This window comes from Corvus moneduloides, chromosome 33 (assembly GCF_009650955.1).
Source record: "Corvus moneduloides isolate bCorMon1 chromosome 33, bCorMon1.pri, whole genome shotgun sequence".
In the NCBI taxonomy this organism is placed as follows: domain Eukaryota; kingdom Metazoa; phylum Chordata; class Aves; order Passeriformes; family Corvidae; genus Corvus; species Corvus moneduloides.
The window spans coordinates 438436-454563 of record NC_045508.1 but is presented as its reverse complement, the minus strand read 5'-3'; the positions used below and the strand labels follow the sequence as shown (position 1 = coordinate 454563).

General features: G+C 49.9%; 2 protein-coding genes across 2 annotated transcripts in view; one reads left to right on the top strand and one right to left on the bottom strand.

Moving 5' to 3' along the window:
• LOC116437155 overlaps window positions 1-16128 on the bottom strand; it is a 207828-nt gene that overhangs the window by 175315 nt on the left and 16385 nt on the right. The gene's annotated exons all lie outside the window — the stretch shown is intronic.
• On the top strand, window positions 6832-13619 carry LOC116437166. Its single transcript, XM_032094772.1, has 5 exons — window positions 6832-7252; window positions 8836-8880; window positions 12161-12466; window positions 13204-13242; window positions 13327-13619. The coding sequence occupies exons 1-5, from the start codon at window positions 6934-6936 to the stop codon at window positions 13482-13484; spliced, it is 867 nt and encodes a 288-aa protein (XP_031950663.1). The 5' UTR covers window positions 6832-6933; the 3' UTR covers window positions 13485-13619.

The window sequence follows — 16128 nt, the reverse complement described above, 5'->3', positions numbered from 1 at the left end:
GTTCTGAAGTGCCAGAATGGTTCCTTTGTTCAATGGGGCCCCACAGTGTCACAGTGCCTTTGTTCCATGAGATTCTGCAGTGTCACAGTGGGCTTCCTTGGTTCTATGAGGCCGCACAGTGTCACAGTGGGCTTCCTTGGTTCTATGAGGCTGCACAGTGTCACAGTGTTCTCCTTGGAACTGCAGTTCCCTTGATTCCCGGAGGCTCCATACTGTCATTATGGTCCCTTTGTTCCATGAGGGTCCATAGTGTCACATTGGCCCAGAGGTTCCATAAGGCCCCACCATGTCACAACGGCCCCTTGGATCTGCAGTGTCGTAATTGACCCTTGGTTCCCTGAGGTTCCACAGTGCCACAATGGCCCCTTGGTTCCATAGGGCATGACAGTGTCAAAAAGGCCCCTTGGTTCCATGATGTTCTGCAGTGCCACAATAGACCCTTTGTTCCAACAGGCCTCACAGTTTCACAATGGCCACTTGGTTCTTGGTTTGAGACAAATTTGGAGGAAAATGTCTGAAATGAATGTCCCTCTGTTAGAAGGCAGATTTCAGCAGCCCCTCCCCCACCAGGTTCAGAAAGAAATTTCTCAGAGGAAAGTGAGAAAAAATGCTGTTTATTTAACAAGCAAAATGCACGCAGGCACGGAAAAAAGAATAATGTTAAATAATAAAACCTCTTGCTGTGGAGAACTGAGAATATTCAAAGTCCTTTCTGTGGGTGTGGCTCTCTCTCTCTCTGTGGAGCTGGGGTTCGGTGTTGGCCCCCCCCCAAGGCCACGGTGTAAGGCCACCTGGTGATGTTCTGGTGTTGCTGAACAGTCCGGAAGAAAAGAAGCCAAAGTCCCAGGGACCTACTTTCTTGCCTCAGCTAGCAGACTAGCTAAAAAGCAAAGAATTTAAACTCTCTATCTCTCTCCTGAGAAAAGGAGCCGAGATCTGGGAAAAAAAGCAGGAAGGTGCTTTTCTCAGCAGCAGCAATGCAGGGGAGTGAGTGTGTCCTTGAACACAAAACCACTCTGAAGAATTTGCTTGGCTTCTCTCCCCCCTCTCCTGAGAAACAGCTTAAAGACACAGGAAGGCACAGGATTCATGTCTGGCATAGGGCAGATGATAGGGAATACAGTATCATACCCAGTCACCCCAGGAAAGCTCCATGGGACCTCCCAGTGTCACAATGGCCCCTTGGTTCCATGAGGCCCTGTAATGTCACAATGTTCTCCTTGTGTTATGGGCTGAGGCTCCTCTGTCAGTTTTTCCCATTAACATCGTGACGATGCTGCGAGGGGGTGACTCCCCTTGCAGATGGATAGCCAGTGATCAATCCACACAGAAGGAGTGGCTGATAGCCCTGGCATCCCAACTGAATTGCTTGGTAGGGAAGGGAATGAGGTGTTTTAGCAGTTTTGGCCTGGGGGCTCTCTTCTGCTCTGGAACCTGGAGCTGTCATGTGGTGCTACCGGGAATTGTGCGGTCTCAGCCTGGACTTTCTGCACGGCGGCTCAACAGTGGGAGTTCTACCTGCGCCCTGCCTGTGCCCGCTGCTTGCAAGAGAGGCCCCCAGCCACCCCCCACTGCTGACTTAGACTTTGGCAACCACCAGTACCGAGACTGTCTGCTGCCCACATGAGTTTGCAGGGGGAGCACCCTCCTTTTCTCCCTCTCCTGTCAGCGACAGCCTGGACTATCTGGGAAGTTCCAAGCTCGCTTTGGCCCCTGCCAGCTGTGAGTGAGCCAATGCAGCCTCTGCCCTGCTGGAGCCACCAGCACCACCTGCCAGCTGTGGTCATAATTACACCAAGAGGGAAAAGTAGTACTCAGCAGGTTAGAAGCTTCTGTTACTGTGTTGTTTGTTCTGTTTTGTTCTCTATATATATTTGTAGTAAAGAACTGTTATTCTTTTTTCTACATTTTTGCCTGAAAGCCCCATGATTTTGAAATTATAATAATTTGGAGGGAGAGGTCTTTCTATTCCAGGAAGCTTCATGCCTTCCTTGGAAGATATTTGTCCTTTAAATCAGGACAAATGGGCATCCATTTTCTTTGCACTGAGCATACAAAGATGAAAAATCCTGTGCTGTTTGGCTTGGCAGAAGTATTTCCCTCTGTCCTCCTTGTTTTACAATTTTTCCTGCTTCAAGCCCCATGTTCAGCTGCTGCAGAAAAGTGTGTGTCTCCTGTAAGCCTTGTGTCCTGCTGATCACACCTGGACATGCGATCTCCTGGACACCCACACAACACCCAAGTGCCACCAGAAACCTCCATGCACAGCACTGGATCTCTCAGGGTAGGATTTCCATGGCTGCCTGTGCTGCAGCCAGGAATTTCACTGCCATTCAGCCAGACACACAGGACATGACAAAGTTCCCTGCATGGGGCCAGAGCCCCTGAATCCAGAGCCCTGTGCAGCTCAGGCAGATACAATGCACACCCTGGCAGTGCCCTGGGCCTCTCCAGACTGGCATTTGGAGCCTGAGCAAGGTCTCACAGCAGGTGGGAAGGGGCAGAAGGTTTCTGCAGGGTCTTCACCCTCCCTGGCTGAAGGTCATGTCCCAGCACTTACTGCAGGTGTTGGAAAGAACAAAGCCCCAGCAAGGGCCCCTGACCAACAGCCACAGCTGCTTTCAGAGAAACCCCAGTGCCTTGCTGGGTTGCTGCTGGGGGGAAACTGGTGTCTGAGTCTCTGTGTTCAAATGAGCAGAGCAGGGCAGATCTGAAGCCCTGGAGGCTCTGCTCTGGTCAAGGAGGTCACAAGGAATTGTGTTTAGGTGTTATCCAAAGGCTATTTTGGTGGTGCTGAAGGGTGAGAACCAGGACCTGGCACTGGAATCTCCTGCTAGCTCAGTGCTCCTTGCCACTGCTCTTTCTGGGACAAGCAGGCACGCTGGGTGAGCTGCCTGTCCAAGGGACAGCCTGGAAAGTCACTTTATTTTCAGAAATGGTGCATCAGCCAGATTCGAGAGAGCCAAAATATGCAAAATGGATGCAAGCAAGTGTTGGGTCAGTGAGCTGCCACTAGCACTGGTGTGAATGCCACCTCAAAACCTGCCTGTGCTCTTGGGATATTCTCTGAGTTCCCTCTCCTCTCCTTCAGCTCCTGCTTCCTTCTACGTGTTCCCATCCAAGACACAACAAGTTGCAGGAGATCTTCAGCCCTGGTCAGACTGGCCACTCCCATCACAAGAGGACAAAGTAGAATAGGACGGACCCCACAGAAAGTGGGATCTCATCTCATCTCAGACCACTCCAAGGAGAGCCTTTCTGCTGTCCTGGACTCCTGTGAGTGCTGCTGGGGATCCTGTGATCTGCTTGTCTCTCCAGTGTACCCTTGGTCCATACCTGAGATCTTCACATCATTTCTCATTGGCTCCCAGCTTTCTCCTCATGGTTTCTATGAGTTACTCCACCTTCAGCCATTTTCATAGAGGTAAAAGTGCTTTCCCCAGCAAGCCCAGGGAGGGCAGGTCCAGCATCCTGGTGTTGCCATGTCAGCACCTGCTCTGGCCCTTTTGGCCACAGTCGCTGCCACCTCCTCAGAGTGCAGAGTTAATTCCTGGAGCCGCTTGTGCTGTGGTCACACCCCTGCAGGATGGGAGAGGCACACCCTGTTCCACTGCTGGCTGTCTCTCTGCCCACAGATCCCTAACACCAGACTCTGCCACTTCCTTTGTATATTTTTGGTTTTGGTGCTTTTCTTAAATCTCTGGTTTTCCAGAAATTGTCACTAACACTCTGCAGAGATGGTTTCACTTTCTGTTCCATTCTGTGCTCTGCCCCCTCTTCCTTCAATTCTTCACTGTGGTTCCTGGCTCCTGCCTCTAACCACCTCTGCAGCTCCTCTCTCCAATGTCCTTCTTCATCCTTCCAGCAGAACCAGCAGGGGAACACATGGCACAGGCCACAAAGACTGACAACAGCAGTGAGAGGGAACAGCCCTGACATCTGGAAGAGAAAATATTAAAACTAATTGTCACAGGACTTTACATTCTTAAATATGGTTTGCATATTTTTTTTTTTTAATCAAAGCCCTTACGATTAAGTGCCATAGTTCTTATGAAATACATTTTGTGATTCATCACAAATGACAAGTGATGGCAAGGCACAGACTCAATGGAACAAGGAATAGCAGCCTCTCTCTCTCTCTCTCTCTCAGTGCATTCTCTTATTTCTCATTTTGTAAAAGTTCCTTTAGGAACCAGACACAAAAGCCACCTGTAAGTTTCCAGAATAACCCTGGAGCAAGGCGTTCACAGTTCAGGTTTCAGACTCAGAAGGAACATGATCATTATGAACTCTCTTTTATATACATTAATTAAAAACAGAAACATGGGGAAAAACAGGCAATGCAAATCTAGTAAATATATCACCTAAAAATCATAATTGCAACTTAACACTTCATTCTCCAGATGAAATGGTTCTCCCATTGCTGTACATCCCAGATTCTTCACACACACAGATTGGTTAAACACTTACAGTCCAAGCTTCCCAGGGCTCTTACCTGAGATTTGGTGTAGAACTCACTGGGTAATTCAGCTGCTCTGCTTTGGGGGGCACTTTGGATGCTGTTTCCTTCGTTTGCTGAAATCACACAGTCGATGTATCTGCCATGGCACAGGAGGATCACACACCAAATCACAGGAGGTAGAAATGCCCTAGAAATTGCCTGAGTCTTCAGGCAGCACGAGCACTTCCCAGCACAGCGAGCCCAGGAAATGCAGGTGGGGTGGGAGGTTAGGACAAATGTAATGAAGGCTGGAGAGAAGAAGTCAGAAGCAACACACAATTGCCTTAATGGCTTCTCCTGAGGACATTTAAGTTCCAGCTCCATTCTTTCTTCAACCACAACCAGAAATATGGAGTAAAGTGATACAGACAACACACTATAATGATTTTTCCAAACACTTTGGAATTGCTTCCTGACTTCCATTTTGCTCAGTGATCAATACTGCAGCACCTCAGAAGCATTCTGTGCCTCTGTATCACACCACTCATCTTCTTATGCACTTTCTATCACCACATCTGCAAAAAACTAAACAGCCAAGAGGAAATGAAAATTAAACACACACAGGAACTGGGTACAGACACAGCTCCATCTGACACTGGAGATTCTGACGCTTTTCATTTCAGATGTCTCATGCCCTGTACAGGATCACAGAAACACAGAGTAGGTGAGGTTGGGAGTGACCCCAAGAGATCACCTGGTCCAACTCCTCTGCTCACCCAGGGACACCTGGAGCTGGTGTGCCAGAACCTCTCCCAGAGGCTTTTGAATATCTCCAAGGATGGAGGCTCCACCACCTCCCCAGGGAACAATGTCTGTCAGACCCAGGGAGCAGTTTGGGGCTCAAAGGCCTTGCTGCATTTCTCTCTCCATTTGACATCTTCTTGGTGAGGTGCCTTGATTGGCTCAGAGACACAAGCTGCAACATGAGAATTCCCATTAAATGGACAGATATTTTTGGTAGCTTTTTACCATGAGGGTAATTAAATATTTGAACAAGCTGATGTGATTTGATTTATGGAGGGGTTTTCCCCCCTTGTGTCTATAGGGTAAGGAGGAGAATGTAAATAAAAATGAGAAGCCATTGCCTCTTGCCATTGCATTACTGCCCTAATTGTTGTCATGCCATAAAGTTTGTCAAGATGATGAGAGCTGAAACCAAGTCCCAGCTGTGCTTGAACAGACTGAAACCCCAGAATAGAGAGGTTTGAAATTAGGGGAGGAGTGCAGATACTGCTCTGATCTGGAATTTCAATAAAATGGGGAACTGAGTGGGATGGGATGAGAGATTCCTTGAGAAAGAAAAATGAAGTGATGGGGTACTGCTAAAGATTTTGGTGGTAAACCCAGGATAAAAAAATTGGACTTGCTCATATAGTTACAACTGCCTGATACACAAATTAGGAATGTCTGTTCTAATGCTTAATTAGTGATCAAAAATCTTAGTAACAATCACTAACCATGAAAATTTCTGATCTTGTAATTCAGACTAATAATAGAAGCTATTGTGCCTTGAGATAAAGGAGGTGCAATACAGCAGCATGTCAGGAAATGTTCCAAACCCACCTTGTAAGATCAGTTATCAGGTGGAACATCTCTGCAGTGGCTGAAGGTGTAAAATTCAAGGCCATTTCTGATGAAAGCTCCCACAGTGCTTTCATATTTTTATGTCAGTTGTTTTTAACATCGACTTCAGCCTGTTTCAGACCCCCACCTTTGCTCTCTGTTCATCTGTGCTGGGCAATAACTCACTGGCACCAGGGCTCTGAACTGTGTCCATTTCATCCCAAGGATGTGCACAGGCTGCACCAAATCTCACCCTCTTCTCCCAGTGCCACCACCACAGGGTGGTCCTGCAGCCCTGGACTCTCCTGTCCCATCTGGGACACTCATGGCCATGACCTGCAGCTCCAGGCTGTGCAAGATCTGCAGCAAAGCCGTGTCTCCTCTCCCATGCACTAAACCACTGCACAGGGGGACACAACAGAGCCTTCCCTCCTTCTCAATCCCCAGTCTCCTGCCTTCACCTGGGAGGGACAAATGGCAGTGGGGGACTCAGGGCACCAAAATGTTCTCCATAAATAAAGCCAGGCTTGTTGTGCTGCAGCCAAGGGCAGGTCCCTGGGCATGGGCCAGCTGGTTACAGTGCCCCTTGCAGAGGCACCTTGGTCAGCAGAACAGCAAGTGCCTTGTGCTGGGTGAGCAGGAGATCCAGCAGAGCCCCACTCCTCACTGGCTCCTCTATCATTGGAGGTGGAAGTGCCAGGAAGCTGCAGGATTGCTGGTGTCCTGCCCTGTTGTCCCTCCAGCAGCTTTCATGGCTCTTGCAGCTCCCCAATGTGTCAGGCCAAGTGTCAGGCGGGCTTTGCAGGGAGGAGGCTGCCCCAGAGGGACAGGCACACACGGCTCGTGCTCTGGGCTCGCAGGGTGCGGAAATGAAAGCGGGGGCTCTGCAGGCGCAGCGGCCACAGTGGGGGCTGAGGCAGGGCCCCCGCTGGCCACAGCCACTCGGTGTGGGAAAGGCCCTGCCAGCCCCAGCCCTGCAGCAGGACCAGTCCCAGGCACGCTGCAAGCCCCGGGCCAGGCAGCTCTTGCAGCGCTGGGCAGAGCTCAGCCCACAGCAGACGCTGCAAGGAGAGGCTGTGGCTGCAGTGCCCCAAACAATGCTGGCCCAGGGGGGATGTGCCAGGCTGTCTCCTGCTCGCCCGGCCTTCCTCCTCCTCCTCCTCCTCCTCCTGCTGCTGCTGCTGCTGGGTGAGTTGGGGATGGCTTTGCCTTGGGGCTCAGCACTGCAGGGCTGCTGAGCGGGGCAGGACAGGGCAGTGCTGGGCCCAGGGCAGGCCCCAGGGGAAAGGGTGTGTGGAGCAGCCGTGCAGCACTGAGGGGCAGAGCTGCTCTGGGGAGGGCAGCAGGACCAGTGCTTCCTCCAGCTCCCATGCACCTCTGAGCCAAGGGAACAATTCCCAAACCCTCTCAGGGGGTTGGGTCATGGTGTGAGACTTCAGATGCTGAAGTGCTTTAGAGAGCCAGCAGCATCCACCTGGAACCACAAACCCAACCAAAATGGGCTTGGGGTGGTGTTGAACTCAGAGATAAAGTGACACTGAACCGTGCCATAAATCAAATCCCTCTTGATGGGAAAGAATTTTCCAAAAGTCCTTGCAAAGAGTTTCAAAAGATAAACCGAGACTTTTCCTGGAGTTTCAATGCTGCCAGATAGTTGTTTATTAAGTCTTATCAGAGGAACTGAGCCACTAGCGTGACCCAGGCATAACACGCAGTACAGTAAGCAGAAGAGAAGTCTAATTATCAAGATTTACACGGCCTTTTAAAGATAATTTATCCAATAGTTACTAAAAATGTATATTAATTTCACTTTCCTACCAATTATTCAGTAACACGGCCAGGAACCGTGGAATTCCTCATCCAATCATTCCAAACTACTTTTACTGCAGAACATGGAGTAGTAGAAGAAAGTTTAGAGAACAACAACAATCCTCCATTTTGATATTTTTTACTCTTATCTATTTACTACAAAGACAAGCCCAAAACCTCTAAAATTTTAAGCCTGTGACAATCTCACATAGTAGTCTATCACCTAATTCACACCACTGTATTTTCTAGTTCTTGTCTGATCATTGGTAATTTTTTCCAAGGTTGGAGGTTAAAACAGTGTTGTTCAGGGGGGTAAGAACCCTTAAAAACAGGCAGAGAAATATTCTCAGCACTCTGGGTTCCTACAATAAAGGAGATGCAGAATGGAGCCGCATGGGTGTACCAATTTGAGACAAATTCAGAGGACTGTCCAAATGGAACGTTCTCTGATTGAAGGCAGGTTACAGCCATCCCTCCCCCTCCAGGTTTGGGGGGAAAAAAGTTTCCTCAGAGGAAAATGAAGGGGAGAAAAACCTATTTATTAACAAACACACGGGAACAGAATCGTGCTAAATAATCAAACCTCTTGCTGTGGAGAGAACCTGGTGAAATTCCAAGTCCTTCTGTAGGTGTGGCTGTTCTCTCTCCGGAGCTAGGGTGTGGCCCCTCCAGCCTGTGGCATTCACCTCCTGGTGCTGGTGATCCAGATCGGAGCAGAACAGTCCAAGGAAAGTTCTTGCCTCAGCTAGTGAGCCAGCTAAACAGCAGAGAATTTTAACTCTCTGTTTCTCTCCTGAGAAAAAGCCAAAAAACTTGGGAAAAAATAAGGAAGGGTACTTCAGCCCAAGACAATGGGTGGGAAGGTGCTGGCCCAGCCAAGAATCAGCAGTGGGAACATGGGCAGGGGCACGGGGATGAGCTGGGTTGATGCCCGTCTGACCAAACCCGTCTGTGCCCCACAGGTGCTGCTGTGATGGCCCAGGACATCTGCAGCTCCCCAGGGCATGGTGAGTACAGGAATAGGTGCCATCAAGGGATTTGTGTCGGGCTGGAGATTGGAATGGAGAAGGGCTTTTTTCCCACATGTGTGGGAAATTCTTCCCCTCCCAGATTCTGCACTTGCATCAGCAACACTCTCTCAGGCCATCCCTGTGCCCTCATCTCCAGGGGACCTCCCAGCTCCTGCCTTCCAAATGAGCCCTGCTACTGCACAGGAGGGGGAACAGGTTGTGGTTGGGTGCATAACTGGCAGGAAATCTCCTGCCACCCAAATCGTCTTCTGCAAGGACGGGGTGCAGGTGCACAGCCTGAAAGCCCAAAAGGGGAAGGGGACCTACTACATGCTCTTCACTGCGATGAGTGGAAGTGCCGGGACATTCACATGTGGATACCAGTACAAGGACAACAGCAACCGAGTGAGGAACTCTGCCCTCAGTGCTTCCCAGAATCTGAGTCTCACAGGTGAGTCATGGTGCTGGCGCACAGACAGATAACACTCCCAGGCCCCCCAGAACCCAGGGGAGGGAGGGGACCCTGCCCTGCCCCATTGCATGTCCCTGGGCAGTTGGGATGCTTGGGGGCGGGAAGGTGTCCAGCTGTAGGACAGCTGTGTGTATGGGCTCTCAGCATCAGCAGGCCCCAAGCTCAAACCATCCCAAAGCAATGGCACCTCCTGGGTCTTAGCCATGGAAGAAGCTTTCTTGCAGCACAGCCTGTTTTGGGTGGGTTCATTGTTCCCAGTGGATGCCTCTGGTTTTGAAAAGGGCTCCAGCATCTGCCAAGTCTCACACTATGACCTGAACCCCCTGAGAGGGTTTGGGAATTGTTCCCTTTGCTCAGAGGTGCATGGGAGCTGGAGGAAGCACTGTTCCTGCTGCCCTCCCCAGAGCAGCTCTGCCCCTCAGTGCTGCACGGCTGCTCCACACACCCTTTCCCCTGGGGCCTGCCCTGGGCCCAGCACGGGCCCTGTCCTGCCCCGCTCAGCAGCCCTGCAGGCCACACTTCCCTGCTTCCTCCTGGATCTCTGTGTCCAACCTCCCCTCCCTTCTCCAGAGTCACACGGCATCTACAACAGGATGGTGGGGAGCTCAGCACAGAAGCTTTGACACCTTGCCCAAATTGTCCCAAGGCAGTTTCATCCCCCTGTACAAATCCTGCATCCCTGACAGGGGGACAGTCCAGCTGCCCAGCACACCCCACTACTGGTTTTGGCATGGATTGATGGGATCAACAGCATCCTCTGGAGAGAGGGATGCAACCAGGGGAGAACAAATTGCAGTTCAAGTGCCTGCAGCCCTCCAGGTTCCACCTCCACAGCTCAGCCTGGAGCTGTAAATATCCCACAATTGCATCCTTGAGAGAGGGACCCTCCCACCTCAAGCACCAGGAGAGCTCAGGGCCTTGTGTTGAAAATCACTAAACCCTCCCTAAGCCTTGAGATCCTGGGCTGTGACTGCACAGCAAACCCCAGGCTGGCCTTACACTATTCCTGCAGGACAGAGCAGACCTGGCCTTTCCTCATTGCTTTTCCTGTGTTAAAACAAAGAAAAATCTTTGTACTAGGCAATCAATTGTTCCTTTGTGATGCAGCACTTGGAAGGGCTGTCCTGCTCCCTCTCAATTGCTGTCTTGAATAAATTTGGCTTATCTTGGGAAAATAGGATTAAAAACGGCTCCGACTTGTCTTTTGTATTTTTCTTCCAAGCTGCCATGTTTTCCAAACACTCAGCATATTTCCCACATCTTCTATGCTCTGGAATTAACTGTCGTTGCTTTTTTGTCCTTTTAAGCTTTTATTCTCATTTTCATACTGATACTCCAAAGTTTGTTCAAGGCTGGAGAATCAGAGAATCATAGAAAGGTTTGGGTTGGAAGGGACCTTAAGGATCATCTCATTCCACCCCCCTGCCAGGGGCAGGGATATCTCTCTATAGACCAGATGGCTCCAAGCCCTGATCAGAAATTTTTGACCAGGTCAGTCATTCAGGTACATTTAGAGACACAAATTAAGCCTATGGAAACATCCCTCAGAGTAAGGAAGTTCCAATGCAATTAAATTTCTCTCCAAAATGTGGAGTGGCCCATCTGAGATAATTCTCTTGGCCATGGTAAGTATTTTGGTCATAGTGCGAGACTTGGCAGATGCTGAAGTGCTTTGGGGAGCCAGAGGCATCCACCTGGAAGCACAAACCCAGCCAAAATGGGCCTGGGGAGATGTCACGCCCAGAGACAAAGGAGATGCAGGATGGAGCTGCATGGGTGGGAAGGTGCTGGCCCAGCCAAGAATCAGCAGTGGGAACATGGACAGGGGCACGGGGCTGAGCTGGGCTGCTGCCCATCTGACCAAACCCCTCTGTGCCCCACGGTGCAGGTGCTGCTGTGATGGCCCAGGACATCTGCAGCTCCCCAGGGCATGGTGAGTACAGGGACAGGTCCTGTAAGGGGAGTTGTGTGGGGCTGGAGATGGGAAGGGAGAAGGGCTTTTTTCCCCATGTGTGAAGCTCTGTCACAGGGCCAGTGGAAGCTAAAGACAAATCCTGCCTTAGCCTCAGATTTTGGCAACAGTTTAAATTTAAGGAATCACTTGGGCTTGCAAGTTCTAATGATGGCAAATCAGATGTATTTATAAAAATTAATTAATTATTTAAAAGAGAAAAGATAGCAGATGAAAGATCTTAATTAGAGTTACTTACTACAGAGTATTGAACTAAAAAGGACTACTAGAATATTACAGTACAACATAAAACAGTGCATGATCCTGAGGTACCTATATTAAAGCTAACAAAACAAATAGTATTGATAAGGACTCAAATGTCACCTACAACGAAATGACAATAATGTACATGGATTCCTTCACTCAGCCTTCAGTGGAGTTACTGTGAAGCAGCATCCCTGCTCAGGGAGAATCTCCAGACATTTCCAGGGAAATGTGTAGGAGATTTCTACTTTCTGAAACTTTGCTGTGCCTTTTACAGTGCTAAAGTGACTGTCAGTCAGTCAGAAATCCAGCTTGTCTTGTTAAATCTCACTTCAACAGTGAGACATTTATTGGCAGCTGGGAGAGGCCAGATTGGTGTTAAGCCCTTGGCACCAAAACAACTCACTACAAACAGCTTGTCCTGTTTGAGTTACCTGACTGGTTAACAAACAACAAAAGAACTCTTGGGGGGAGTGAAATGCCTTGCTACAGCCCCTGGAGAGGAAAGTCTTCCCCTCTCAGATCTGAGCCATTTTCCAGGCCTGAAACAGTTTACACTGTCGTGGTCCATCCCTTTGCCCTCTCTGCAGGTGACCTCCCAGCTCCTTCCCTCTTCTTGAACACCAATGCCACGTTGGGTGCAGTACAGGAAGGAGAACAGGTTTTGTTTCGGTGCCAAATTTTCCCAAAGTCTCCTGCCACCCAAATCGTCTTCTGCAAGGACGGGGTGCAGGTGCACAGCCTGAAAGCCCAAAAGGGGAAGGGGACCTACTACATGCTCTTCACTGTGATGAGTGGGAGTGTGGGGACATTCACATGTGGATACCAGTACAAGGACAACAACAACCAAGTGAGGAACTCTGCCCTCAGTGTTCCCACAAACCTGAGGGTCACAGGTGAGTCGTGGCACTGCGGCACACACAGGAAACATTCCCAGATCTCCCAAGACCCCAGGGGAGGGAGGGGATCCTGCCCTGCCCCATGGCATGTCCCTTGGAATGCTGGGGGTCAGGGTGCAGTTCAGCACAGCCTTGGGCACCAGGGACACTCCTGCCAGTCCCAGCAGAGCATCCTGCTCCTCTCCTGCCCCAGCATCACAGAAAGGGCAGAGTGGTGGTGCCAGAGCTAATGCAGAGCCACAGCTGAGCAGGGTATTCATTTATTGATCCCCACAGTTGATAGAGGGTGGATTGGGGGTCCCCACAGTGGCTCAGTCTGTGCAGTACCTGGGGCAGCTGCAGACTCTCTCCCTGTCCCTTTCTCCTCCCAGGCAGTGGGTCCAGCTCCCAGGCAGGGACATTCACTGCTGGTGAGTGATTCCCTCTCTGCACACCAGTCTTCAGCATTGGGCTGAAGGCTCCCCATCTGCCAACACCAGGACTTTGGAGATTGATCAATTGGACTCTCACTTTGGTCAAAGGGCATATCCTGCTCCCTGCTTCCTCTCCCCATCATGCCTTCTCTGCTCTCTACCTCTAAGAGCATATGTTAGAAAAAGCCAGGAGATTTTCATGAGCTGGGTGGTTCCACAATCATCCAATCAGTCAAGATGTGAGCTGAAGGGGCTGCTCAGTGTCTGGTGTGGTTCCTGAACCAGATATGGTGATTCACATGCTCTGGATTTCTCTGACAGACAGAAACCCCTCGATCAAGACAGGGCTGCAACCCAGGGGTAAGTGATTGCTCCTGAGCACTTTCCACCATATCCTTCCTCCGAAAAGTGCCCTTTCCCCTTTATGACCCTCCTTTCTTCCAGGGCCAGCCATTCCCCTCTGGATCTGGATCCTGCGCTGTGTCCTCACCTTGCTCCTCTTCTCATCCGCCCCCATCATCACCCTCATCCTGGAGAGATGGAGCCCCTGGGCCACTGGTGCTGCCCAGCCTGGACACATCCCCATCCCCAGTGCCCTCTGATTCCCTCCCTGCCCTGGACTCTCTGCTGTCCCTGCCATCCCTGCGTCTCTGCACCAGGGGCAGTGGGTGACCAACACCAGCCCCAGCTCCCTTTGGGCTCAGGCCAGTGGGGCCCTGTGCCCAAGGGATGTGCCGCCATTGCCCTGCTCTGCTTTGCTCAGCCCCTGCTCTCTCCTCAGACACAGCCCTGAGGACCTGGCACCCACCCAGGGCTGCTGAACCCCCGCTGAGGCACCTCCTGCTCTCAGGGAGCAGCATCTCCAATGCCAGGTCCATCCCTGCAGCCCAGAGGGACACAGGGATGCTTTGCAGGCTGCAGCCTCACACAGCCATGTTCTCCAGCTGCTGCATCCCTCCAGCATTTCCCATCACCCAGGCTGATTCCAGCAGCCCAGGGCAGTGCCCTGGGCACCCATGGGCTGGCTATGGTGCCCTTGTGCAGCACCTTGGTCAGCAGAGGTTCTGTGGGAGGCACGTTATAAAGGGTTTGTTCAGCAGTGGGAGGTTGATGTTGCTCCTCTCTTTTAGAGTGAGCCCTCTGAGCAGAGCTGAGAAAGCTGCTTCACTCTCGGCTGTTGGGCCCCCATGTACTGGGAGGGAGCTGCCATCCCCCACCCCCAGTGATCCAAGGGTGCCCTCCCTGATGGCACTGCTCTGGCAGACATGTCGTGGAGAAGCACTGAGCTCAGGATGGCTGAGCCCATCCCCCATACCCAGGTTCAAGGGGTGGCCATGCTTGTCCCTCTGCACCCCATATCCACCTGTCCGTGGGCCAGTGAAAACCCCATGGGCTGAAAACCCCACCCAGCAGAGACGAGTGGGGTTGTCTGGCTGTGGGACATTTTGGGGGATGCTATCTCAACTTCAGCATCCCCCAACATGAACCCCAAGCTCAGCACTCCCACATCACCGGCTGCTGTTCACACGGGCTTATCAGGAATTATTCCCAACTGAATGTCACTTGAGTCATTTACAATTCTCCTCAACATCTATAAATTCAATCTAGCACATCCTAATAAAATCTGTCATTATCTCAAACTCTTCCAGTTCTTCCTTAGGTGTAAAAAGGGACTGTCATGGTTTAACCCCATCCAGGAACCAAGCCCCACACAGCAGCTCGATCGCTCCTCCACCAGCAGGATGGGGGAAGGAATTGGAAGAGCAAAATCTAGGAAACCCATGGGTTGAGATAAAGACAGTTTAACAGGTCCAGTGCCAAACAATTTCTTTCCTAGTCCATTTCTGCTGTCTTGGCATTGGTCAGGCAGTGCCCTGCTGTGAGGTGGCAGGTAGGGTTTCAGGGGGAAGGGTTTTATATGTAGATATGAAAACTTTTGCCAACAATGAAACATTTCTGAAGTTGCGATCCTGTTTATTTCTGATTGCTGGACACCACCCTGCACAATACTCTTCCACATTTGTTTCCTTGTCACACCTGAGGTAACTGTTATATATGAAATCCACCAAATTGGCCTTTGCATGTTGAGTGCCCTGATTTTGCATGATAAGATGTTAAATGTCCTAGTTTTGCATTTTGCATATTAAGTGTTTTAACTGCCAAATTAGCCTTTACATACTTAGAATGCCCATCCAACTAGTTAAAGATATAAAGTTAATTCTCAGAACCATTTAATCACACAGTTCCTAGTTAAAATCCCTGTTGATAAACTATTCCCAAGTTTAATCCCTTCCTTAAGCCTTAAACTTCCAAATGTCTTGTTTCCTGCACATACCCAAGTTATCCAAGTTAGTTAGTATGTTTTAAAATGATTCTTAAAGTGTTTATGGTTCAGTTTTAAAAGTTCCTTAAAATGACTGTTGATTGTTCTGTTTTAGAAGTTCCTTGAAGTGTTTATAGTGCAGTTTAATGCTTTTGTTAGTTGTCCTTAAATTCTACAAGTTTCTAAGCCCAGCTCCAAGAAGCAGACTTAACTGTCAAGGGCTATTTTTAGTCTCCTGTGGGTTAACCGGCAACTCAGCAGCACAGCAACATGAATGTCAATGAGGACATTTTCCTGCCTTTTAAGCACCCTAGGCAAGAGGCTATCCATTGGCTGGATCAAATGACTTCATTTCAAGACTCCACCAATCTCACTAGACCATGGGGGCTGGATTGTGGGTGGACCTGGGCAGAGCATGCACATTACAAAATCCAGTGTACAGATCTGGAGCTGGTATTTGCCTCGGATTTGCTGTGGGCGAAGCCTAACGCTGGTGACTCAGGCCTCTAGTCCCCAAAGGGACCATTTTAATTATCTAACTTTGGACTAGCCAAAGTTAACCCAGCGTTGCAGGCTTCCTGCACTGGGGTCTTGTGCCGGTTAGGCCTAAAGGTCTCTAATCGCTGCGGACCCGGGTTTTAGGATTTTTACTTGTGGATTTTCCCAGATTGGATTATTTTAACTTTAATTAATTATTTTTTTATTATTCCTTTAATAAAACAGATGTTAATTTTTAATTAACATCAAGAGTGGTCTCATTCTTGACATAACTCCTTTGAGTTTTGTTGGCTGACTTTCATTCGCCACCAGAGCAGTTGGTTCTGAAATTACAGTCCCAGTTTCCCTTACAGGTTTTGCTAGGGCACCTCTGTTACCAGTGGCACCCATGACTGCTGGTACACTGAAGGGTTTCAGTGTAACAA

Coding starts and splice junctions, on each gene's coding strand:
- LOC116437166 (XM_032094772.1), top strand. CDS start 6,934: ATGAAAGCGGGGGCTCTGCAGGCGCAGCGGCCACAGTGGGGGCTGAGG. Junction 8,881..12,160: donor CTGCAGCTCCCCAGGGCATG/GTGAGTACAGGA, acceptor CCCTCTCTGCAG/GTGACCTCCCAGCTCCTTCC. Junction 12,467..13,203: donor CACAAACCTGAGGGTCACAG/GTGAGTCGTGGC, acceptor TTTCTCTGACAG/ACAGAAACCCCTCGATCAAG.